At 43.3% G+C, this 27,713-nt stretch overlaps 1 protein-coding gene across 3 annotated transcripts in view; it reads left to right on the plus strand.

Annotated features, from left to right (window-relative positions):
• Positions 1-27,713, plus strand: part of PC (pyruvate carboxylase) — a 1,846,452-nt gene that overhangs the window by 472,502 nt on the left and 1,346,237 nt on the right. For all 3 annotated transcript variants that reach the window (XM_069207836.1, XM_069207837.1, XM_069207835.1), the window contains one exon: positions 6,168-6,352. In XM_069207836.1, the coding sequence (XP_069063937.1) occupies positions 6,168-6,352 (185 nt within the window). The remainder of the gene's footprint in view (positions 1-6,167; positions 6,353-27,713) is intronic.

Consider the following 27,713-nt stretch of genomic DNA (forward strand, 5'->3'; position numbering starts at 1 on the left):
ATTGAGCGAGAGGAATATAGAAATAGACTTGATGAAATATTCAGCACTGATTTGGACCCAGCAGACGGCGGTCATGTTGAGGATACTGGCAAAGATTTTCAGGGTGAATTCCAGGGTCAGTCTTCTGCTAGTGAATATAGGACACCTTCCCCAGAGCTAGTGATGGATTTCTCTCTCTGGTCCACCCCTTAAACCAGAAGTGGTCTTTGTTGGAACTGCAACTGGCAACCATGGACACCAAAGTAAGTGTACCGACAGGGGTACTTATACCATCGGCTCCAGCAGTGGCGTTCTTGCTGCATTTTATTGAAGCCATACTAGACCAAGTTGTTCGAAGAGGAGACTAATTCAGCGCTGGAGAGTTTTAACTCCAGTAAGGCCACTGCTTGCTCCTTGGACTTGCACCTGTCCCCTCTGCCAAGAGAGTGCTGTCCGTTTCAATGTTTTTGATGCTTCCAAAAGGAATTTTTCTTTCAACAGCTCCAGCCTTACCACCATACCACCCGCAGACTCAACAGTCAAACCCTACGGTTTAACAATATAGAAGGAGAACCAGAAGAAGGGCCAATCGATCTGTCCAGCAGATCTGTCTCCCCCTCCCGTGCAGCACCAAGAACGCAGACCTAGTTTGCTTTCCGGAACCCATTGTAGAGAAGGGTTACACTCTTCCCTTCCTTAAGAGTGCACCCCTTACCCCCCTTCACCCCACACCTTCTTCGATTCCCTGGTCCACATTTCTATGTTGCAGACTGAAATGGCAGTTAATCTCCAGAAAGGAACAGTGTAGTTTGTGCCGGAGTAGGGCTAATGATGCCACACACGTAACTTTCTGATGTCCAAGAAGGGTAGAGATTTATGTTGGATCCTAGACCTTGGGAACCTAAACATCTTCCTCAAAAAATTGAAAATACTAAGCCTAGCTCCAGTACTACTGGTGTTGAAACTTGGAGACTGGATGGTGTCACTCGACCTGCAGGATACACTTACGGCATCCCTATTCTGCAATCACATTGCAAGTAATTGCAGTTTGTGGTGGGTCTACCCACTACCAGGTTGGGGGTAGATCCCTTTGTCTCGACATTAGTGCCTCGGGTCTCACAAAGGTGGTGGCTACTCATCTCATAAGATGTGGGCTTCCCAGTATTCCTGTATTTGGATGACTTGCTGATCAAAGCTAGTTCGCCAGATGTTGTGTTTTGCCATTTGCAGTTGATGGCATCCCTCCTGTTGGACCTGGGCTTTTCAATCAACGAGCTCAAATCTTACCTGCGGCCTTCTGACTCCAGTTCATAGCGTTGGCACTGGACATTACCCTTTTATGTTCTTTTCCTCCACCACAAAGGATCAGAGACAAAGAGGAAAATATTCCATCGTCTAGCAAGGCGTGAGTTATAGTCCTGCGACTGGTGTTCGATTCTATCACCAGGTCTGGGGCGGCCCCGAAAATGGCTCTGCCATTCCACACTTCCATGTGGTCTAGCCACCAATGTAATTCCGTCTTTGCCTCCTGAGAAAGGGAGATTAGTTGGGGACAAGACAAGACTGAGGGATGCTGACCGGGAGTCTATGAGGAAACCCAGAAAGACCATCGATTGGGCCGGAGTAAGTTCTGACTTTTGTTGGTTGATCACAAACCCCAGATCCTGCAAAAGAGCAATAGTTGTGTTCATATTGGATACGAGTTGAGACCTGGATTGATCCATCAGAAGAAGATCGTCCAGATAGATGAGACGAATTCCTTGTAACCGCAGTACTTCGACCACGGGCTTGAGGAGTTTGGTAAAGCACCATGGTGCTGAAGAAAGACTGAAGGGGAGAGTGGTGAACTTGAATACTTGATCGTTCCAGAGAAATTGCAGAAATCTGCAGTGGGGAGGAAAAATAGGGACTGAGATATGCGTCCTTGAGATCTAGACGAACCATCCAGTCCCCTTGTAAGAGGAGATCGCAGAGCATATGAATACCTTCCATTTTGAAATGCCTGTATACTACCCATTCGTTGAATGCCCGGAGATTGATAACAGGCTGAAAACCCTTGTCCTTCTTTTCTACCAAGAATATGTTGCTTACAAAACCTCTGGGATGAAGAGACGCGAAGGATATGGCATTCTTGTGAAGGAGAGCCTGAACTTCTAAATTTATGAGCTCGGAATCCACCGTTGAAAATATTATGGGCGTGGGTAGCGTCTCCTGGGATGGGGTACCCCAGAATTCGATCAGAAAACCGTAAACTGTCTGCAGAACCCAGGCGTCGGAGGTGATGCAACTCCAATTGTTCTTGAAAAAACTTAATCTCCCTCCAAAGTTTTGAGGGGAAAAAGGTATAAGCCTTACCAGAAGGTCCTCCGTGGGCATTAGTTGCTCCTCGTGCACTCCTGTTAGCTCTGCCTTTCCCCCTGCCTCTGTTGGGGAAGAACGTTCCCTGTCGACCATCCCGCCAACCATTGTTCCGGAAGGAACAAGGGCCTTGTTGGTACTGGCGGCCGGAAGAGCGACCCCTGCCTCGTCCGGCCCCGCCAAAAACCTTATTCGGGAAGATCTTTTTGATGGATGATTGGGCCTTGTCGAGAGAAGAAAAAGTGGCAACAAATTTTCCCAATTCTTTAACAAAAGGGTCGCCAAATAAATTGCCTTGGGCAATAGCCCCTGCCTCAGAGTTAGAAAGCTCCCCTAATTTGGGGTCTATTTTGATGAGCAAAGACCGGCGCCTTTCAGCCGAAATGGCACAGCTTGCATTGCCCAGGAGACGGACAGCTCTCTGGGCCCACCCCGCTACAATGTCCATCTGAAGGGGTGTGTTTGATTGCTTGGCACGTTCCGCCAATTGAATTATCTGTGTGAGGGGTCCCAACACATTGAGGAGTTTATCCTGGCATGCCCTCCAGGATCGGTCAATCCCCTTCTTGGGGTCCTTAGTGTACTTGGCAAAAAAGGTACACATTTTGGGGTCTATATCGGGCGTGAACGCGACCTTATCCGACAAAGACGGGCGTGGGCATTCCGCCCGTAAACAGGCACGCACCTCTTTGTCCAGAGGTTGTCTAATTTTACTGGCAACATATTCTGCCACCTTGTGGTCTAGACGCCACTCCGAGGAACGCGGATGGTAAATCCCCTCCGGTTCAAACATATCGGAGTCAGAATCTCCCAGATCAGAAGGATCTGGCATGGCAGCTCCGGGGCACCAAGGGCGACTGGACTCATCATCCAAAGATGAGGAATCATCATCTGAGTCTCCAGGGATGCCTTAAGGTGACCCAATATCAGGGTTCCATATGTGGTGAAGCCTGTCACCAATTGCACTGGGTAGCAAACCCTCCCGGGAGGGTAAACGCTTATGCGCGTGCGCACTCTTGGAGAAGGTGCTTGACAAAAATTCAACATCGTTCAGGTGCCCCACGTCGCGCTTGCGTGATTTCTTGGGGGCCGATAGGGTAGAGTTTCCACCCTCCGCTCCCGTCACGCCATACATGCCCGTCCCTTTGGACACCTGTTCTGTGAGCCTAGCCACGTTTTCTTTAAGAGGGGCGAGGGCGTGAGAAATAGCCTGCGAGAACAGGGCAGCCACCCCAGGGTACGGTGAGAGGGTCCCTCACCTGGGGGCATGTTAGCAAAAGGCTCATGGTCCTGAGAGGACTGCATCCTGAGACTCGGAGAAATTTATTGTGACAGAACACCCAATAAAATTATACAAATGGTATTCCCTAACCCCTCTGTCACAATAAAGAGGCAGCAATTGCTGGAATAAAGTCTCCCCAAAAGGGGTTAAATCCTATCAAAATGGTGTCACAGGGTAGGGAAACAAAGCACAAAAGAAAAATGCTAAATATAGAAAATGAAAGTGTTTTTGAAACACACGAGCGCTCAACGCGCGTTAAAATGTTTGCACACGCCCTCTGTCGGGTCCAACGCGTCTCCACAATAAAACTAAAAGCGCTCGGGCGGAACGCCTCCTGCGCGGGAGACACGCTCGTAGCAACACCTGTTGCTAAAACAGAATAAGCCTGAGGAGAAACGTGCATTTCAAGCAATAAACATACATTAACCAAAATACAAGCGTAATAACTGGGAGGCAGAGAGGCACTTATCTGACTGAAGCAGTGAAGAAAGAGGACGAATGACGCACTCGGGGATATTTATACCAGCATTGGGAGCGGATCCTCATTGGACACTGGTTACCATGGCGGTGGCCTTATGGAACTTGTAGTTTTTTTGTGTATTCTTTGTTTAACTTTTAACTTGCTGTTTAATAAAAAGTGAAGAAAGATCTGCATAATCCTCGCCTCCGGTCCTGATATAGAATCGAGGACATCCTCACCCAGTGGGACATTTGTCATGTGGCTTGTCCTCTTTAAAGTGCTCCGGGCTGGTAGCTCCTCTTCATCAATACTGAAAAATGCAGAACTGTCCGATATCAGTTTGGCATTGCCTCCCTCCTCTCACAACCCCCCAACCCCCCACCCCACACCAAAAACTCTTGATTCCACTGGGTCTAAGGAATATTCACCAACACTGGCCCAGTTCATACTTATTGCGAAAGCTTGACCAAGGTGGGTGCGGTATGCGGACCTTCTACACTTATCAACATGACCCCAGATGCATCTACCATGCAGGCTAGACCTTCTATCCCAGTCGGAGGTAACGATTCTGCACCTGAATATGAGGACTCCACCTACTTGCTTGGAGGTTGAGACGGGACAACGGAGTTCTTTTCACCTAACACTGGAAGTGGTGGACATCACTATTAGGGGGCTGCCTACACCTAATCTGCGTGCTTGGGCATATGGAACAAATCTATTGCACGGTGTGTGCACGGTAATGTGTGAGCATCTCTCTTCCCCACCCCCAACCTCCTTTGCTGGCTAAACTATCGCAGGTCCTACAGATGTGCACTGTCTCTTGCTTAAAGGGGTTGTTAAAATAGACACAGTTGAGGGGTATTTAGCTTACTTGTCCTCATTACTCTGTCTGCCAGCCCAACCATCTATCTTAAGTCTCTCATTGCTATGCACTTTTTGAAGTGGTTGACACATTTATTCTCCAGCCCCCTTTGTTGTACCTAAGTGGGACCTTAATCTAGTGCTGCTGTTTATTGGAACTCGATTTAAGCCCCTGCATAGTTGACCCTTAAGGATGTTGAGGTTAAAACTGAGGCAATAGCCACCAATAAACACAGTCAGAAGGATGAACGAGTTACAAGCTCGTAGCTCCGACCCTCTTTTTACCTCTTTCCATCGTGACACGTTTGTGTTAACTCTACTGCACCAAGGACAGAGGTCTGAATAATCAGCTCATTGTCAGTTACTGCTGAGCTAAGAAGGGGAAGGCAGTACAAAAAGGGGCCTTCTCGAGAGTGACCAAAACCTGCTGAGATCATTCCAACAGATACCTGCCCCCTCACTGCAGAAAGAGACTGGGCTCGTTCCACCAGGGCCAAGTCACAACTCCTGCCCTTGTCAGGGGAGTTTCCATTGTAGACATCTTCAAGGTGGCGATGTGGGCAACACGCTTTTGCCGAGTGAAGTGCGTATGGATAAGCATTTTGGCAGAACTGTGCTACAGGACTTCCTTGTCTAACCATTGATAAACCCTCCTCCATGGGGAGGGTATTGCTCTGCAATCAGCACTATAGGTGAGTAATCAGCAGGTAGAAGTATTCATCAGAAGAGAAAGTTACTTACCAGTGGTAGCAGTTTTTCTGGTGGATACTGTTATCTGCATGCATATTCCTCATTGACCTGCCCGTCTTCCCTTTTGAGGGAACGGTTGTATGGAAAGTTAATAAGATTCTTTCAAATTGTTGGCACTGTATTATTCAACTGATGCCAGTCAGTCCAACACTCTCCTGGAAGGCTGGGAAAATGGCTGAAACTGATTTTGTGTCTGAGCAGTCGCTTCAGTGACATCACCAGTCGCCTTTTCTGGTGTTGATATGAAGCCAGCACACCCTTCCGACGACTTGGGAGCTCTGAAGTTTCGGATTCAGTTTTACACCTGGAATCGTTGTCACGGTTAAGTAACTTTTTCTTAGAGCATTGTCTGTCCTGTAATCAGAGACCCATGTCAAATTTGTGTCTTATAGTATGTGTTATTGGTATGAGTGCAATACATATACACATAGTAACCGTTAGGAAGTATGCCTGAGCTGTTGTATCCAATTTCCACAGGTGAGATTGCGATCCGCGTATTCAGAGCATGCACCGAGCTAGGAATCCGAACGGTGGCGGTGTATTCTGAGCAAGACACCGGGCAGATGCACAGACAGAAGGCCGACGAGGCTTACATCATTGGCAAAGGGTTGCCCCCAGTCCAGGCGTATCTGCACATTCCTGACATCATCAAAGTTGCCAAGGTAAGATGCCAGTGAATTGGAGAACTGCATAAACAAGGACTCGGCCTTCTGCCACTGGGGTTGATGTAGGTGGATGTCCTAGAGGGAAGAGGTACAGCGGTAAACTGACACACAGGGGCATAGCTTGGCCAGTAAGATTGAGTCTGTGAGAGCTTCACATTTCCCAACAATCACGCTGGTGTTCAATGTCAAAATGCAATATAGGGCAAGCAGGGCACATGAGAGGGACTAAAGAGGCAGGGAAAAGGGAGAAGGAAGGTGAACTTAGGAGAGTTACTAAGTGAAGATAACTGTATATTTGGTAAAATAACCAACATTTTTGAAGACATTCAAAATGGGATGGAAAGTGTGTGCGTTTTCGTCTGTATTTATGTATACATTTTGTGTGAAATACAACAGACACCTCACAGTCAATTCAATTTTATTTATTTATGTTTTGGAACTCGATTGAGGTCCATATAAGAATAAACAGTAAAACAATACTTCTGTCTCTACCCTCTTTACACCTAAAATCTAGTTGGACGTGTTTAAAATTTATACAATAAAGTTCTATAAAAGTGCTCAGCAATACCTTTTCCGAACTTATGGTTGCACACTACTTTGCTCCTATGAAAAAATACAAAAAATAAAATGGTGCAAATGCGCACATCAGTGCAATCAGAACATCGTTAAGTGCAAGAATATTAGGCAGTTTAAGCTTGTTACCATCCATATTTGACCTAAAAAGTGCTGAGTGCAAGGGTACAAATGGAACACTATAATTGAAACAATAGAATATAATATACACGTACACAGTCTAGAACGTTGCCCATCTGCCCATAATACTGCAAATATAGACATGCACAAAATGAAGTGTTCATAGACCAAACCCAATTCTTCCTTATGTGCATCTTACTAAGGTGCTTCTCTACATAAGCCACGTATAAATCATGTAGTTACAAACGAATGAGAACGTCAGTTGTCTTGTTCGACCTCACCACAGAACCCCTCATATAAGCATATGATATATACTATTGCCCAATCTCTTATGGGATGTGGGAATAATAAGGTGCAATATCATACCGAGACCACCTTATTATTTTATCTCATAGAACCTAATGCCTGTTTACTTATAAATCAATAAGCTTGCTTTTCAGCATATACACTTAGAAAAAAATAGAAGAAACATTTGAAAAAAATTAAAAGTTATAAAACAATAGTTAATTAGGTGAATCGTACAAGGCTCAGAGGAACTCAGATGCAGACAACAAAGAGTGCTGAAGACAAATTGGTTTTAGCCATTTACGCCGGAATGAGGCAAGGGATGGGCAGGCAAATAAGAGGAGGATTAAGTCTTGAGTTTCGGCAAGGCAAAAATTGCACTCTTTAGGTGTACAGTGTCATTTCACCAGGAGTGTATTCAAAGGGAGCAAACCCTGGCAAAGCAGCATACAGAAGCGCCTAACTTTGTGTGGAATATTCCATTTAATATAAGGTTATGTTTTTGTTATTGCTAGGGTATTTGCGAAATTCATAAAATAACTTTTTTTTTTTTTTTTTTTTTTTTTTTTTTTTAACCTCTCAAGGTCTAGCTGAAAACTCAATGCCCATGTTGCCTGCTTCAGTTTAACTTTCAAGTGCAATTTGGATATAGTTCCAGGACCAGGCTTCGGTCCAGCTCCAACCTTTCAAGAGCGTAAAAAGGTCTTATAAAAGAAGTATTTGGCCTTACTCTTTTCTGGAAAGAGTTCTTTCCTTAGTACAGATCTTATGGTGTTTTCCTCACTCCTTATAAGTGAAGTGGCCAAGCGTATAATCACTGCTAAACCTTGAACGTTCGCACTTTGGAGCCCCATTTCCAGCCTTAAGGCCACCACCGAAATAGCAGTGTTAACAGACAAGAGTTTTCTAAGGATTTTTCCTTCCGACTAATTCAGGAACCCCCATTTAGAGATATCTGTGAATTCCACACCATACAGAAGGGATGTGGGAATTCTGTCTCTATATACTGATAAGAGATATGAAAAGTGCCTTTTCCTTGTAGCTGTATATAGTGCCCCTAGACCTCTTGCCTGACAGTCGGCCTTCGATTTATTGGAGGCAATGTGAGCAACATATCTATGGTTCCCGCAAGATATTTTCCTAAAAAGGATATGATTCCACTATTTCTAGTTTTTGCTTTCCCAATGACCAGTGGAAATCGGGAAAAGTCATCTATTTTTATTCCACCCCCCCCCCCCCCCCCCCAAAATTATGATATCGGCGTATAAGAGACAACATATTGGGTACCCACCTAATTGCGGGGGAAATCTCTTGCTCTGAGTCAGGGAAGAAGGAAAATCTGAGATGTATAAGGAAAAAAGCAAGGGCACCAGTAGGCAACATTGCTTTAGCCCATTCAGAGTGGATATTTTATGGGATAGACCATTATCACCCCCTAGAAGAATTCTACACCACGTATTGGAGTGGAGAGCTATAACTAACTCTAAGAGGAATAGAGGCATCCATGCTGGCCAACTTTTCCCATAATAGATCTCTATCCGCTTTATCAAAAGCAGTGGAAAAATCAATGAAGGCGGCATATACCATCCCGCCTCTCAGTTTCACATATTTTTCTGAGATAACTTGTAACACGGCAATGTTGTCCAAGGTACTATGATTGCGCCTAAATCCAGATTGTTCCAGGGGGATGATGTTGTTCTCCTCTGCCAGGAAGTAAGTCTGGAAAGACGTGCGTGTGCGATTTCGTCTGTGTTTATGTATACTTTTTGTGTGAAATATGACACACCTCTCACCTTACCAGACCGACCGAAAGCACCTGCACCCAACTATTTCCTAGAAAATACATTAGAGGGTGTAAAACCCCCCTGAAGCTAGGGCCCTGCTGCAGCATTGCGGTACAACTTGGCTCTTGTAATTAATGTGCGTCTCCGTCTGACAGGCCTGAGATGGCACACAAATCAAAAACACTGTTCTCATACCCTTCCCATTAAAAACACTTCACGTTGTCGTGGTGTTCTGGGAACTTAACGTGTATTTCGTAGGTTGAGATGCCTTTTTATAGGACCAACGGTGGCAGTGAAAGAGGTTCCACGTCTGCCCAAGTGGCTGCTGTTGCCTTGATAGCTAAAAATGCACAATCTTTGTATTTTTGTAAGTCTTACGAACGCAAAAGGATAAACTGACGGCATTGCCGGAATAGCGCCTCTTTTAATGCAGATGGACACGCATTGTTTCGTCCGATGAGTTCTTAGGAGGACCTGTATTCATGTTGCTTTTTGGATGCTCCTGCTGCCTTGATTGGCAGCCAAACAGGGAGGGCTGGGACATATGTGCAATTACTGTTTCTTCTTGCTTTAGGTTTTTAATTACAGAAAATGCCTTTTCATGTTGAAACATTAGAAGGGAGATAATTTCCCAGGAGGCCACGGTTTCCTAGGCTGTATGGAAGTCGTACTTTACCTCCTGTCCCTAGGAATTACCTTATAATTAGGAATAGGAGACGATTTTTATTATTTGGACACTTTTGAACCCTTTATCATTAGAACGTAGTTGGCTAATTAGATAAATGAGGCGCTGAGATTTCTGTTGTATGTCATTTTAACAATATCTTGCATTCTTCTCTGCTGGTTTAGCCTTAACAATAGGTCTTTCTTGTCAGAATGCAGCACGTGCATCATTGTAGCCAACTGGATAATCTCTGGAGTGCAACTCTTTGAAAGTGTGCATGTTTTCAGGGTCGGATTTGGATTACAATTAGGCCCGGGCTTTAAAAAAAAAAAAAAAAAAGAGGCCCCCGTTACCGAATCGTTCATTTTTTTCTTCCTGTTGTTGTTGTAGTTTTATATAGTGTGAACTCTGCCCAAAAGCATTGGAGCAGTTTACATGAGCACCAGTTCAATTGTACAAACCAAATTAATTTTTGGGTCGAGCGCAGGCGCTCTGATGTGTTAAGATCTTTCTGTGGGTTTTTAATCCTGCCCACCGCATGTACCTCCATCACTATCACTGGTTCTTGGGCTTGCCTTTCAAAAATCCTTTTATCTTTGGTAAATGCTTTACACTTATCCCTCCTTGGGGCAATTTTGTTACTGCCTTGGCCCTCGACCCTGTCACATTGATAACTGCATGTTTGCCGGTACGGTTGACTGCAAAATAACTTCTTTTTCTTTTTGTGTGTCCTTTGTGCTCATGTTCATGGCGGCCATGGCGCTTTGAATCGCCTCGCTTATGTCAACTGTTTTACTTTTTATTTTCAATTTGTCCAGTTAGTAATTGACAGCGCTTATAGCTCTAACTCGAGCAAACGCATGACCCCCTGCATTGCAAATGCTTGTTTATTTCAGCTAGGGAGATTAGGGGATTTGCCCAGAATCATAGGATGTTGAGCTGAATCTGTAACTCTAACCTACTTCCCTAGTTGCACCATGGCAGCTTTGACCATAATGCTATATCCTGTGTTTTGTTCCTGTCTGGTAAAGTCAGCCTCACAACAAGGCCTGTGCAAACACAACACAACACATCACAAACTCTCCACTAATGCCCTAAAGATGCTGGAACCGAGGTGACCACCAACACCTGGCTTCTAGGGAGGCCAATTCCCTTACCCCATCCTCAGCCCACTGTAGCCTCAGGGTGATGGCCTGACGGGAGAGTTCAAGAAAAGCACAGGGCTACTGGTGCTCCAGGGATCTTAGGTGAATATGGTCCCCCTGGGAGGCCCCTGCATGCACCCACCTTCCTCACTCCCACCATGGCCTGCAACTGATGGTCCAGCAAGGGGAGGGGGTGATGTGGTGAAACTACTTATCAAACAAGGTAAGGAGTGCAAAGGCACACAAAAACACCATGTTTTCTGTGTTCCAGAGCGAGAAGCTTCTAAGTTAACTGTGGATATGGGCACTCTGCAAAATGAACTGCAGTATGGACGACTAGAGTGCTGTAGAAATAAAAAACTGGGGTGTAGAATATGTAATAAATGAAGTACTACAGGCCATACAACTCAAATTGCTGTATTAGGCATTACATCGCACAAGTGGATGCAGAAGGCTGCTTGACATTCAGCAAAATGGACAGGTGATGGACTAACTGTGCCACAAGATTCAGTGGGCAGTTTGACTTTCAATGAGAGGGGCAGGGAAGACAGATGAGTATTTTTTTTTGCAGTTTTACATAGCACAAACGTAGCCTAAAAGCATTAGAACGCTTCATGCAAACACCAAATTACATACCAAATTAATTGTTTTATGTTTTTAGGTATGGGGAGATTAAGTGATTCGCCTAAAATCAGAGTGGTGAGCTGAAATTGGGAGTCAAACCCAGTTCCCCAATTTCAAAGTTGGTTAAGATCACATGCTTTATCAGTTGACTGCAGTAATTAATATCTGGCAGGGAAAGGAGAACAACATAGACAAATTTCCCCCCAATTCCCCCACACAAATAACTTGAGGAGCTCCCTCGCTGGACCCCACCAGCTCAAACCTCTCTTCCCCCCCCCCCCTCCAAACCCCCCCCCCCCCACCACCCTAACTTTCCAGTCCCTCTCTATCCCATTCTTCTGCAAAGAACGAGTGCTAATGGCTTCCCATCAGCAGCTCTTTGAGGCCTCTGTCGCACCTGGAGGGAGCCAGGGGGCAGGCCTACCTCACACTGTGACAGAATGAGCATCCCATTGTCACTCTGCCTCTAACGAACAGCGGGCATGACGTGGGTCAGGCTCAGTATATGAATGCACAGGCTGTTATAACAGCCCTTCATGTTGGTCACTACAGTGGATACGGGGACAGCCCTGGCTAATTGGACTGCTAAGTCCCCCCCCCAAAAAAAAAAAAAAGGTCCCACCACGGCCGCAAACCCATCGGCCCATGTCCCATTGCCTACCTTGCCTGTTTTTTTTGTTTCCCCTTTAGGGTACTCACAACATTGTGGACGATTACAAAAAGTGCTTTGTTGTGAACATAAGATTACATCATCTTGCCTTTTGACAGTTTAGCTTTTTTTGTAGCAATCCTTTTGGAGTGCATGTTTCAGCTAGCAGCTCTGCGCTTCCTTTCGTCACAAGTGGATTCCTTCAGACAAATACTTTCTTAGCACTTTAATAACAGTAGCTTGTTTTGTTGATCACTTGCTGCTTTGCCCTTGCTCCTTGCACCTCGGCAGTAAACCTCTTCCACCAAGTTTGTGTATTACTCCTGGCATCCTTGGCGTGGTTACCATAACGTTTTTGCCTTCAGACCTCCTGTTTTTGCGTGCCTTAGGATTCTGTGCACTTTACCACTGCCCACCGGTGCTAAAGTGCTTGTGTTCTTTTCCTAAAACTTGGTAACATTGGCATCTACCCAATTGGCATATTTTATTTACTTATACATTCTTAGTAAAGTGTGCTACCTGTGCCCAAGGTCTGTAAATTAAATGTGAAATGTGCAGTAAAATTAAGTTCCTTGCTTTTTGCCTTGTTTTATAGGTAATTATGGGTTGAACAACCCACTTGGTTGCGAGCGCAATAATAGCCTTTGATATGCAAATATCTCCTGCTAATGGACTCACATTAACACTCCTTGGAAAACTAGCTTGCTAAAAGGACCCGTTTACTATCGCAATGCGAGCATCAGCAAGTTAGACATGTCTAGAAACGCGGAGAAAAGAAAAATGATGCTTCACCCCTCTTCACCAGCCCATCCTTAGGGAGAGGGGTTGTGTGGTTTAGGTGGTACCCTCACAACACACTGTGATGCGCCCTGCCTCAAACAAGGGCAGCACGTGCTGCAGGTGTTGCCCTGCGAGGGCCGCCAGTGTTGATCACAGATTAATCTAACAGCTTTTTAGGATTTAGACCCACAAAAAATGTTAAAATCTCATTAACTAGAAGCTCCTCTCTGATATTAGTTAATGTAGATGGAACAGTTGATTCTTTTTGAACGATCTGCAGTATGTGACATGGTAGAACAGTGTCCTAAGAAGACTGCAAGTCTGAATTGGAAAGACATGCAGTCTGTGTTGGTCCAGTTATTCTTCAGCAGTGAAAGCCAGCAGATAAAAACAGGAATGCACCAGGGTATGGCCAATATGATCCCATCAGCATTACTCCTCAACAGATGAAGTAAGGCATTAACCCATGTAATCGAACTACATCAGATGCATACTGAGGTTCCCTAAATCAAACTCCATTTATGCGATGTACTTTGTAGTAAGGCCAACATCAATAATTACCTGAGAGCCATAGATTGGTGAATCAAGGTGAAGTTATTGTGCTTGAATTAGGATACAAATATAATCTGGTGTTGGACAAGGCAAATCGTGGAACAGTCTCATTAAAATGGCTCTCATCCCTGAGGGGGGTCTGTTGTAGAACAGGTGAGAAGGGTCTGTTAGGAATAGGGTAGCCGGCAAATCAAAGACGAAAACAAAAAGGTAACCCCAATGTGTACTACTACTACTACATAGTAAGGACAGGATACAAGAATAGCAACAAATGGGGAAGGATCGGGTGCCTAAAACAGCTAACTGACCTCACTATTCAGCCTATGTCCACAATGTTCTTGGCTGATGTTGCAGAGCACTACCTGGGAAGGGGTGATTGGTAATAGTATAGCATGTAACACAACACAGTTTGGGACACACAATGTTACAAATCAGTGTGAACATTTTTATCCTTAATTGTTCACCCATCTGGTAAAGGAAGTAGTTGGACACTTTGTTATATGCGATCCATAAAGTCGAACCACTGCTCAAAAACAAGCATTAAGGCCTCCTTACGAGGTCCCATATTTCTACCCTCTACCTTCCCTCTGCCCTTCCACCCCCACCCCACAGAGCTACAGCTGCCAGCAGTGCTTTTAACTCTGGGGTGTAGAGTTAAGTGTGTCAAGGAAAAACCGGAAGTTGAACTGAGGAATTACCTTCTCTTTTGTACTCCGAACAAGATCTTGTTTTTTTTTTTATCAGAAAAAAATATGGGCAATAATAAATCTATGGTCTTGGCTCAGTTTGATTATGGCATCACTGTAAACCTGGTTATCTTTGAGAACAAAGTAAAGCAACTCCTGCAACCACAGAACAGGACTATTCAGCTTATATTTTTTTTGAGCTCCAGAAATACAACCACACGGGTGAAGCGTGACACTCCCTGTACTGTCTACTATTTAAGCATCAGATTCAATTTAAGGTTTTAAGTTTTCTTTCAAGGGCCTGCAATCATATGGCCTGAAGGTCTTGTCCAACCCAATTACACCTGTTGCCTGAACAGTGTCTTAGATAACGCTGACTGCATCTTCGAAATATCCCACAAATTCAATAAGACTGTTTTGACAGAGTCTTTAGAGTTCGAAGTTCACAACAGTGGGATATTCTCCTTGTCGTATATAAATACGTTTGCTAATTCTGGTTCTGATTTCACTGGGAATTCCTTATTATGCCCAGCAGTTTAATGGAGGAAGCGGTCAGCCCCATGGCAATTGAGCCAGGACTTGTAATTGACTCCAAAATGGAGCTGCTAGTTCTGGTTTTGGCTGGCTGGTGTGAGATTACACAAAAGCCTCAGTGACAATGCAAAACTCGATAGCAAGATTGCCCCCCAAATAGAAAGAATAGACCCGACAGCTCTTCTTAAAAAGCGGTAAGGCTTTTGGCGGATTTCAGTGTTAAATTCGGTTTTAAGCTGTTGTAGAACGAAGTCTTAGATCCTGTGTAGACTGTACATAGTTTCCAGTGGGAAATCTGCACTGAACCAGTATTCAGATCTTCTGCAGTTTTTGGTGTATTTCGGCAGGAAGACATGGTGCCAGACTTTGAAAAGTTCACCACCCAACCACAAGAGCGCAGACAAACTGTGCTGTCTGGAAATTTGGAAACTGAACTTTAAAAGCCCGCCTCATAGTGTAAATGGACAATATGGGAAGCATTGCCATAGTACCACTTGCTTGTCAGATTCAAACTGCACGGAGTCAATTTCTACTATTGCTCTCACTATAGTGAATAGTGATCACCAAACTGAGTTTGGCAAGATTCTGTAGTCTGTCCCAATGTATGTGGTTTAGTGGCCTGGAGATTGCACATAGAGCGCAGCCAGGAATTTAGAATCATTTGTACTCTGTTAATAGTTCTGACCTAAATGCACTCATCCTTTACTGCTACAAATTCAGGCAGGAATTTTGGAATGTTTAGTAGGGGCACATCATTGGTATAAATGGAAAAATGACTCTTTACTCTTACATTCCAGTGTTTTTCCAGTAATTAAATTCTTGTTATTAAGCGCTGCTTGGTTGCATCAAAGGGTGTTATTTAAAAAAAATTGCATCTTCCACATGGCATGGTATTAGTCGTGCCATTTTTGTGACTGACTCACATGGCCCATTTGGGAATATAGTATGCTTTCCCTAACCATTGTCTAGTACAATATGAATTTTCCTACTTGAATGTTGCCACCTACCTTGCTCGAATGTATTTAATTATCTCTCAGAGGACCGCAGTTGAAAATTGAACGTAATCTGCTGAATTGGCCTCCTTTGATTCATCACGGATGATCTACACTCCGTAGTAATGTGTAGGTTAAGGAGCCACTAATGAGATTTTGAGTTCCAGAGAGAATTATTGTGTTAATACCAATGCTGGCTTTTGGGAGCCAGAGAAGCTGTTCCATTTCATTTGTTCTTTAGTATGTGGAATAGGACTTCCTTTTCTTTTCGAAGTTTTCGAATATTGCAAGGAGGGCTTGTGTTAAGCGTGCAAATATCTGCATTTTCAGTTCTGTTTGCATCTGCATGTCCTTTGAGAGGAGGTTGACCTTCCTTTTCACAAACGGTTAAAATGCGAGCAATTATATAATTTGTAGAAATTCTTTCTTGACTTTTTAATGAGAGCCCCCATGTTCATAAGTTCCCTTGCCAAGTTTATTTTACCCTACGTTAGTGTCTCTTCTCCCACCATCCAGTCCCCCTCATCTACCCTTCGTTCTCTTTATGGGTCTTTACAATACCTCTTCAAGCCCCACGAGAATATTCTTCCGACCTTTAATATCCCACAAATTAAAAAATGCTGTTAAAACTCTATTGTGGAAACCCTCTTCAGTGAATGCCTGCTGCCTCACATCCTTCGCCGTTGCCTCAGTGAAAGTCCTAGAACTCTTGTGTTTCAAATATAATGGAAGACTTGCTCACTCTCCTGCCTCCCCCTAGTCCAGGAACGCCCCATCCTTGTCCTCATATTTCCACTCAGGGTTTACTTCTAATGGATATTTGTGCCCGTACATTGCTCACAAGACCTCTATTTCATTGTGCAAGGTCGGATTAGGATATTGTTTCATCCGTGCAGTTTCTCAAGTGCCAGTTGGCGCTGTGAACCTTAATTTGCGGGTCAGTATGGCTTAACCATATGTGATCTAGTCTCTGGCCCTCTCTAAGGTCACAGAAGCTAGTGATATTGGTTCCTGTTTTCTGCATGCCCCCATGTGAGATCTTGAACTACTAAGTGTCACCTTTCTAGGCCGGAGCACTGATGCCAAGGCTGAGCACCCCAACGTCCCTTGCTGACCTTCATAGTGCAGCCATTGAAACTAGAGGTAGGGAAAGAGGATGTGGTGAAACAGCCAGGGCTGCCGACTTTGGAGCTTTGGATCCAGGTTCGAGGCTCGGTGTCTGCTCAACAGCCTGTGATTCTGGGCAAATCACTTAATCTCCCTGTGTCTAAGGACACTGTCTGGATACTCTCATGTGTGATTACCCATGCTATACAAATCCAAGTATTAGGATGTGCTTATGCGTTGTGCACATACAATCATGCGAGTTTCTTTTTCTACAGGCTACCACCCTGCTGTTTTTGTGGTTGGGTATCTAGGCTCTGCCTGGGTCTCTCAGAGGATTCATTGGGGTCCTTGGCTTCAAGGAAGCCTTGGACTACAATAGACTATTAAGTTCAGCCAGTGTGCTAAGACTGTTAGGACAAATCCATGCTCAGCAAGGTTGTATTCTTGCACTGCAGGTGATTCATTTTCAGTGAATTCTCTTACGATTATCATCCATCACTGGATGAGAGTATTCACTTTCTGGCTTTCTGCTCAACTTCCAAGCCTTCACTATGTACAAGTAAAAGGAGGAGAGAGAGTAACTGCCTACTTTTTTTTACTGACTAGTTTAATGTTACCTCTTTCTAGATAATTCAAGTGTTTAGTGATGACCGAGGCTGTTTGATTCCTTCTGCAGTGAGGCTTACTTCCCAAGTTCTTTGTCGACCTAAAAGCTTAACATCACAACTATCCCTTGTGTGCCCCTGCGTCCGAATACTAGGTAAAGTTTACATGTGTGACTGTAGTAACAGACACAGCGGTTCCTTATGGATAATTTCCGATCTTTTTCTCCTAATATTTTAAGGAAAGCTTGAATTGAAACCCAAAAAGGATATCTTATATACAGCGAAAAAAAATCAACCGGATACAGCAAACAGTTCGATAGTTGATGTTTACAATTATCTCACGTGCAAATCATGACTTATAAAGGTGTTAACAAGTGAAAACCAGAGACAGATGCCCACGGAAAATGGGTCGCTAGGCCATGTATAAAGTCAGAAGAGTAGCACTGGTATAAGGAGTACTCGCAATACCGGGATACCTCGGTGTAATTGATTGAGGTCAGAATTGGTGCATGGATAATCCCAGAAGTCGGACACTGTAATCGGTGTCCTGCAAGAGGATAAATTACGTGTTGATCCAGGGATTTAATTATACTAAGCTAGAGACTGCAGGACAGAAGAAGCTAAGCTCGCTTTATGGATGATGCTTCATGTAAGATGCCACATACACGATTGTCAAGGTCTCTGATTGGAAACGGCGCCCTCAAATGAGCTGGCTGATTTACAGAAGATAACACGCGGGGAAGTCATTGCTTAGTACCCAAGAGTGTGGCATATGAGTAGTAAAACTAGAGAAAGAGCTTTCATGGATGATGCTGCACACACGATTACTAATCGTGAAAAGTGCACTTAGTAACCATAAATGTAGCATAGGTTGTACAGGCATTAGAATGTTGAGTATATCAAAGGGAGTGATGTCATTGCCAGCTGCACATCACTTCCATAGAGTCCATCATGGACCGTGTCCAGGTGTTCTACCCAGAGGCCTTCAAACAAATGGCAGCTGTATTGGGATGTCATCTACACAGGCATTAGGGGTGATTGATTCAGTGCTTTGCCAACGTGCTCTTCCGCTCGGTGTTGCACCTGTATGAAATGTTCAACCAAGGTGCATTTGGTGATTAACATCTCGTTCTGCTCATATGTTTGGAGGATGTTTACTTTAAACCTTTGAGTTGTTCACGCATAAGCTTGTCACTAGGGCACCACATTGCACATAGTGTATTGGCAGAATTACAGTTAGAAGTTGTGAATGTGATGTTAGTGTTTTTTTCTAATAGGAAAAGAACTTGGTGTCGACAGTGTATTTGCAGGTGGTACAGGAACCACATTTTGAAAGCCCTAAGACAGGTGTAACCCTCCAAGTTGTGTGAAACATGCATTAGTTCGTGGGCTAGGGGCACATGTTTTGACCACGTGATCTGTAATGTTTTTGCCACTTTTGAAAGAAAATTGTAGTTTCTCAAGTGTTACCTTCTAAATTTAGAATTACTCAAAATATGTTTATTTTCATAAGGTTGTTTCTAGAAACAGAATTTTTATTCACAAAAGTAAGTCTATTTGTTGGGATTTTTTGTGTTTGGGTACAAGCAAAGTTTCTCGAGTGGAGAGAAGTTAGTTTCCTGGTCTACGTGAGCAATTGTTTTGGGTGTCCTCTCAAGGAATCCTTCAATACATGTCTGATTTCTTAAGGTTTATCTTTCTATGTACAATTTAGTCTAACTCAAAGAAACCGGCCTAGGTTGTCTCCGAGACAACATAGGTGGTGACTAGAGAATGCAAGGCTAGTGTTTCTTTTTGTTAGTGTCCTGAGCAAACTTGTATACATTCTGCCATCTGCACATTTAAATCAATAAAGTTTATGGTATGATTGTCTCCAGAGACGGTATTTATCCTGTATAGATGTATATGGACATCACTAGCATTGCCTGTCCAAACCATTAAGACGCCATCAGTATAACAGTGCCCTATAGTAATGCTGTGTTCAAGTGAATAATTTATGTTAAGGATGTGGATAGTCTCATTGTAGTTAATAAAAAGGATGGCCAGTTTGGGAGCCAAAGAAAATTTCATCAGTACGCCTTTTATTTGGCAGTAGAAGTGGCTTTAGAAACAAAAGCAGTGCTTTATGAGTGCAACTTCCGTGGTGGACATCAAGAATTTGGCGGACCTGGTTACAGATAGAGGGTGTGAGTTAAGGGCAATGGTCAGAACTCTATTGGCTTCCGTCTGCAGGGAGTTTGTATGGAGAAAATGGTTGACCAAAGTGACGAACAGCTGGTTGTCACGTTCAAAGGCAGTTTTCGATGCAGTTGATCAAATCAATACCATCATGTATATTTCTGTCTGTGCAACAAATGGTTTAATGAAATGAAGATCCTGTCTATTGGGTTCAGTGACGGAGCCACACCCAGCTATAATTGGGAAACCAGAGTTTTTAAGAGTCTTATGTACCTTTGGGTGGAACATGAGTCAGGGGAATGTTTTTTGTGTGTATTTTATACCAAAGGAACAGTTCTTGATATTTTATTGATTTATCCCCTTGGTCCCAAGAGTTACTGGGTTGCCTGTAGGTGTCTTATGTGACCTAACTTCACAACGTTCCTGTGGTTCTCCCTGGCCTTAATACTGCAAGCAACAGGATTGGTCTTTAAAGCACATATCAGATATTCACTTAGTCAATTCTGCAATTGGTGTAGAGATACAAGTCGCTGTTCCTAGTTGCATGCTCGCTTCATCCTTTCAGATTGCAGATCACGAAGGCCTTTTATTGTTGACGTCCTCTTGATCCATTAAGAGGCAATAGACAATGTCGGTACAGTCCTCACGTCTCTGCTCAACGTGATCCCTTTTTCAGTGACGTAACGATATTTGAGGGGGTACCCCTGCAAAGTACATGAAGGCCCCATGTACCCACCCGGACGTACTTGGGAGTTCTTAGGCCAGGTGTATTGTGCTGAGGGCCCCTTGGAGCTTGTGGCCCCCTCGCACCACTGGGGCTGCAGGGTCTTTTGTTATGTCACTGCCAGTCTTGTTCCTAAGAGACTACGGGCCAGATGTAGCAAGATATGCTTTTGCGAGTCTGAAATTGCGAGTCGCACCAACTCGCAATTTCAGAATGGTGTCTCAGACACCTTCTGCGACTCTCTATGGGGTCGCAAATACCCACCTCATTAATATTAATGAGGTGGGTCACTTTTTGCAACCCCATAGCGAGTCCCTGCACTCACAGGGATGGTGGCCTGCTGAAGTCAGCAGACCTGCATGTCTGTGACTGCTTTTTAAATAAAGCAGTTTTTTTTTTCATTTTGCAGCCCGTTTTCCTTAAAGGAAAACGAGTTGCAAAATGAAAAAAATACCGAAACCATTTGGTTTCGTTTTTTTCAGAGTAGGCAGTGGTCCGTAGGACCACTGCCTGCTCTGAAAAAATATTTTTGTCGACATTCACAAAGGGGAAGGGGTCCCATGGGGACCCATTCCCTTTTGCGAATGAGTTACCACCAGTGTGACACTGGTGGTAACTGCGAGTTGCTTTGTGACCGCATTCGCGGTCACAAAGCAATTCTGAATTGTAATGCGAGTCGCAAATAGGAAGGGAACACCCCTTCCTATTTGCGAGTCACATTCCCAAATTGCGAGTCGGTACCGACTCTCAATTTGGGAATGAGCATCACGGGAGGCCGTTTGCATGGCGCAAACTGCGTTTTTCGCAGTTTGCGACATGCAAACGGCTTGCTACATCTGGCCCTACATTGTTTACTCAAGATTATTTGTGGATCGTTTTTGGGATCACTGTTTCCAGCTTTAGGACAGACAAAATCTATAAACTGCATATCACTGTCCTGTTAGGCTCACATAATGGAGTGGTTGTTTAAGCTCGTTTTTGGTGACCCGGTTATTTCATTTCTGACTTCTGGCCTAGAATCAGGTAACCTCTTCCAGGGCCTGTTGCAGAAATTTATCGGAAGGAATGTATGGAACTCACGAGTTTTGGTTATCTTCCTCCTTCAGTGAGCAGGGTGCTAACTGTCAAAGCTGTGAACCAGGGAGTGTCTGTCGTTGTAGTGACAGGAATATACTGCATGGGAGAGTAAGGCTGTTTCATCTTCTACATTGTAGAAAGGTAAACAAAGTTCATGGGATAAAATATACAAAAAATATTCCTTGCTTTTGCCTGAAAATTGTGCTGTGCTTTTTCTGGTAGGTCTTAATAATATGTGGACCACTCCGTGGCTAAAGTCAATACAGTCTTGAGCAGAAAAGCAAAAAAAAATATCCATCCGTGTTTTTTAGGCCTTTCAGGTCTTGCTGTTACTTTGTTTCATGTTGTTGAGGGTGTTGGTAATGAGGCTGTTTAAGGTACACGACAAAGGTTCTTTATTTAGAAAGGAATGGATGGGTCACAGCTTTTACAGATTTATAAGGCCTGAGATGGTAGCGCTTACATGTTAGATTATTTTGTCTATTGTTGCCCTTTAGAACCAGAGATGGTGGTTACATAACTGACTAACCATCAATTGAATGGAAGGCCTTCTTTATCAAGCAAGTGAGTTTTGCAGTGATTAGAAATGCACAAAATGAAAGTGCATTAACAAATTAAGCATAACTGAGTTGCTGCTCATAAAATACCGCCCCACTGCAGTGCTGGTATATTTTACCTCTAGGCTTGGAGATGACGCACCCAAGAACTGTGGGTCCTATTTTAACACAGAATTTAAGATTGCCTCTTGTAACCCTTTTGCACTTCCCCTCCAAATGCCAACATGGTCATTCTGGTGTTACTGTCCGAGGTAGCTGGAGGCAGTAGAACCATTTATTTTACTAAAACTCAATGATACATTATTTTCCTGTATATTGAACTGACCATATTCTACCTCTGCATCTTCATTCTTTTGTTACAAAAAATAGTGTCTTTAAGCGCTAACCCTCAAAGATGCAGAGTTTCATTTCCCTTGTCAGATCCCAGTTCTACTCCTTGCCTGTTTGGCATTCAGTGTGCATCAGTCATTTTTGCCATAGCCAAGCATTCCTTTATGTCCGTACCTGGGCAACCTGCTAAGGACCGCTTCATCTTTACAGTGCCTACCGTGTAAGGAGACATCTCTGCTAAGGGTAATTGCAGTGGAAATGTCTGTGAACCTGTCCAAATTATCCCTCATGTCTTCTCAGAACTGTGCTGTCAGTAGGGTGATATTGGACATTGCCTTTGGTTAAGCTGAGCTCTCTGGGAAAGGATTCAATCAGTATGTGATGAATTTCAACATTTCCTTTGTCAACCCAGTGCTCTTTCTGTGGTAGAGTTCTCTGGGGTCAGGTAGCGGCTTGTGCATAGGTTTCTTGCGTTCACATATTAACATATTTGAGCTAAAGGCTTTATTTTGGGCTTATTTTATTATGTCACTCCCGAGTTTGCTTCCTCAAATTCAGACTTCGTTATCCCCTGCCATCTTTTGTACTTTTGAAATACTTTTTTGTTAACAAATGTGCGTCAATGTTTTAGTTTATTTTTTTGGTTGAGTATTTTATTCCCCATAAGCATTGGTACTGCACAAGGTCCGCTTTTTTTTCTATTCATCTTGTCACTAATTGGGACAGTGGCTTAACCACTCACTTTTCTCTTTAACTGCCAAGGCCTCTACTTATGTTTCAGATGTAGTCTGTTATGCTTAATAATGTCCCTTGATAAACACACAGCATTAATACTCGCACTCTGGTAAAGGGATATGCTAATCAGAACTAAAATATGGCTTCGAGATTTTTCTGTGCTGGGGCTTGCTTTGTCTGTCCACACTTGTTGATAATGGTGTGCTTAAACGTGTGTTCTGCAAACCTTTGGAACATAGCTGTTTGAAGAATTTCAAGTGTTGGAAATTATCTTTTTCAATATTTCCTTTTTTTTTTTTTCAGATGTGGTATCCTCTTGGTATGATCCGTATTTAGCAATTGTGCAGGCAATTTCAGCATTTGCCCCAACTTTTTTTCTGGTATCTTCTGCATTTACTCAACCAAGTTTCCTGAATTTGTCACTTTTTGACGACTCTTGGTTTTTACAAGGCAAGTTGAAAACCATTGCAGGCTTATCCTGTACCTCCTTTTTGCGTCTCAGGATTTGGTCTTGCTTGGTAGCCCTTTCTCTTTGACACTCCCATATCATACTGAATTTCCATTCTCAACGCATGTCCCTGTTACAGCTGCCAAAAATGTCTCAGGTGCACCACCTTCCGAGTTTAAGGTTTCGCCTAATGTTTTTCAGCTGCTCTGCAGAGCCATTTTGTTCTGACAGAAAAACTGAAACTGTGTATCGAGTTAGTAGCAAAGTGTCTTACGGTTTCTTTACACATAATCGAAGATTTTGAAACCTTTAACTCATGCAGACCTGAGTTTTCTCTGAAAAAGGCTGTTCCAAAATCATTTTGTAAGCTCAGCATACATAGTGGGCAAAAATATGATGGACTGGAATATGGCCTATGTACTTGCCATTGGCGTAGATAAATTGTCATTCCATCAGTCACCTTTTTGTTTAACTCTGCCTTCTTGAAGGCACCACTACCTTTATGTGGATAAAGCAGCATGCAAACTCCTAAGTAAGTCCTGCAAAGCCCCGTTGGAGGATCAGAGCTGCTATTTGAATTTGTTCCTTCAGGCTCCGAATTTGGCCAAGAATATTTCTTCAGTTGTTTAAGAACAGTGATTCTGTATTGGCTTATTGAAGGAATCATTACTATATGCAATGCATCATAACCAACTTAAAAAGCTCTGAATAAAGAAGCACAAAATTAAATTCATAGACGATCACAAAAAAAGACCATCCCTAAGTCCAACCCATTTAGTTTACTACACAGATCATTAAATACTTACACCTTACCACATATATAGAGATTTGTTGCGTCCTATAAGTAGTTTTGGAGCAGGGGCCATTTTGTATCCCGCTTCCTGGGTCCCTTTCTTTTATAAACAATGCTAGAACTAAAAGGAAATCTGTTAAAACTATTCCACCACGTTATATGGTTTAAACTTGCAGGGTCTTACCAACGATGAGCAAGAGTTAGCTGGGATATAGCTTTAAATTGACTATAAATGTCTCTACCTCTTTTTTGTGGTTCATGTTAGTCCATACGCAGTAGTAGGTGAGTAGTTAGTATAAAAGCAAATAAAGCATATGCCCGAAAGTATAGCAAAATGTGCTTCCCATATTCTGTTAAGGAACAGATAGCCAGTACATGCAACAAATTATATCTCTCTCCACTACAGCATTGTACATATATTCCCGTTGGCGATCGGCTGGTGTTCACGGAAAGCTACATATGGTTAAGTAAACTATCCCCATTTGGTAGAAAATTTGAAAATATGTGTAATATTGCAAGAGGCTTTGATAGTTTTTTTTTTGCGGACATTCTTCAGACTGTTCTCGTAGTTACCAATTACTTAAATGTGAAAGCCACACCATTTGGTGACCTTTCAGAATTCTTCTAACGTTTCAGGATAGTAGCTGCGAAGATTGCCTTCTGAAGGTTTGAAGGCAAGAGAACATCTGGAGATAATGCTGCCAGCGATGTGCTGATAGTTGGTACTACTCGGAGTAAGAGCTGGAGGAATGCTGTCAGCACTGTTATTAGGGCTATAGATGCCCCTCAATTCCCATAGCCATATGTATAGATTTCAACCCTATTTATTATAAGGTGAATTAATCACTTTGCCAGTAATTTTGAGGCATATTCCTTTTCAATACATGCAATATGTGAACATTTATGGCACAAAAGTGTAACAGTGAAAGAACTTTTGGCGAATAATACAAAACATTTCAATCAACAACTTATTAAAAAGTAAAACCATAATATTCTTATCTTCTCTTTTTCATTTATACATATAAAAAATGAATTCGTCATCACTATGTGGAGCTTAGGCTGAGGGTCATAATCGTAAGATGGTCCAGTGAATAATGGGACTAATTTCCTCAGCTGCTGTTAATGCTGGCCTTTGTAGTGAAAGATGTGTAATGCGCCAGTAATTAGATGTAATTGAGCCAGTAGAGCCTATGATTCAACGTCAGGTCGACGTGAGAAAGGCCAAGACCTGGTTAATTGTTTCAGTGATTTTATTATAACATCTATTGATCCTGTTCATAAAAAATGTCAGCCAGAGAATGCATGCCAGTTTTTCTTTCATTAAATTGACTTGGAGGTTTTCTCAGTGCCGTGCGTCGCTCTGCCACAACACCCCTTTTACTGCTGCATTCCCTGCTATTTTAATTCTGCAGTACTTAGCAGAGCTCTCCAATACTCTCCAAAGCCAACATGTAGCACCTCCTGCTGTTCTTTACTGTCACTTCACCACAGCCCTGCACCCGTCTGCTATAGTTATGTCCCCACAGACTGCCTGTGATGTTGACCACAGTTCAAGAGTTGGATGTAAACTGTTCTTTGGTTAGGGAAACCACAAAATGTGTATTCCAGTCACATTTGGTTTGTCTGCATTTCCCCCTTTACCTTCTTGCTTCTGATGAATTTGCCAGCCTGTGCAAAGATTTGCCAGTGCAGCAAGATGGGTGCTCCCTTGTATTTTCCAGTTATTTGATGTCCTCCCACAATTGGAGATCCACCTAAGTCTAATGCACCTAAATTGATATTGTGCAAGCCCATCCTTGAGTTCTTGCATGTCTCTACACTCACCTCTTCAGTCTATCATCCGTTGTTATTGAAAATGGCATTCTTGCAGTGGGTTTTGGAAGTCTTTGCTTCTTTCCAGTTTGTACTTGCTGATAGTTGTACCGGAGGTGTCACGGGCAATGGGAAGAGCTCTGACTATAAAAAAAAAAATTGCCACCGCTGAGAATGTGCAGTGTCGGCACTCCTGTCCACTGGAGTTTCCAAAGCAGTTCTTGCTCGGAAAAGCATTCATCCGAAGTGGAGCACAGGACTCCTGTATGCCTTCCCTCCATTACCTCTCCTGCCCTAAGTTCTGAAGATCAGGAAGAATCGGGCCTGAGTCATCCTAGTGTGGATTAGCAGAGTACGGTACCTCGAACTCTTGAGCATGACCACCAGCCCGATCAAGAAGCCACTTTGGGAGGATCTTCCGTAACAGTGTGGGGCCTGGACACTTTGCATCTCCATACATTGTGTTGACCTGCTTCGACCTGCACCCTGAGATCATTCATGTCATCAAAGCACTACTGCTTTGACAGCCAGGTCTTTTGAGAAGGGCATTTTGCCCACTCAGACCCGCAGAACTTGCAGGACGTTTTGGTTTGAGCCAGTGAACAGACCCACCTGAGTTTTACTGCTATGGTATTTTTTGACAAGGTGAGGAATCCATGCTGGCAGGTATCTGTCAGAAGAACAAGTTACTTACCTTCGGGAATGATCAATTTGGTAGATGCTTTCTCTAATCACAGACTGCTTACAGACCCTCCCACCTCCCTGTTTTGTTAACTGGGCTCTTTTATATCTAAAAAGGTCCCAATCTAAATGTGTGTATACTAATCATTCAGTTTTGCTAATGGGCTTTGCGTCTGAGGGTGTTGAAAGCCTAGAGAGCAACTGACGTCAGTGTGCATGGGTGCCACTCATATGCAACTCTGAGTGGAACGATGTTGACATGTAGCTGCATGACCCCACCCAGAGGTGCTCAAAAGAATTGTTCTAAAAGTTTCTAAATCCAGTGTCATGCCTCTGGATTAGTCACAAGGTTAGGAATTCATGATCAGATAGAGTATCCACCAAAAACAAAAATTACCAAAGGTAAGTAGCTTGTTTGCTAACATTATGGAGGCACTATTATCTTCTCCAAGGCTCTTCTGCTCCTTAAACTCTGCACCTCTGATTGCAAAGGTGTTCGCCTTTGTGTAGCAGCATATCCAGTGCTTAATTTGTTTAAAAAAAAATAAAAAAATGCCAGTGCCCAAAACTCTGCCCAGAAACCAACCAGAGGATGTCAGTGCGAATGCTGTGTAGTCTTGATTCCACCCAGGACTCTTTAATCCACTGACACACTCCTTTGCTATTGTGTTCCATCTGTCTCTTGCTCCTTCTTCCCCTTTGTGTTTTTTCTTCTCAAGGAAATGTTTGAAGAGCAAAAATAAGTGCTGGTCTCCAAAAAATTAGTGCAGGTAGCCGCCACCAGCAACCACTGGTTCATATTAAGAATGAGGGCATCCACAGTTCGTAAACACTCTGCAAACTAAATAATTGATTCACCCAAAAAAAAGTTTTCCTGGATGAGTCATCGCACAAATGGAAATACTTTCCACCTTCACAGGTTT

This window comes from Pleurodeles waltl, chromosome 9 (genome assembly GCF_031143425.1).
Source record: "Pleurodeles waltl isolate 20211129_DDA chromosome 9, aPleWal1.hap1.20221129, whole genome shotgun sequence".
Lineage (NCBI taxonomy): Eukaryota > Metazoa > Chordata > Amphibia > Caudata > Salamandridae > Pleurodeles > Pleurodeles waltl.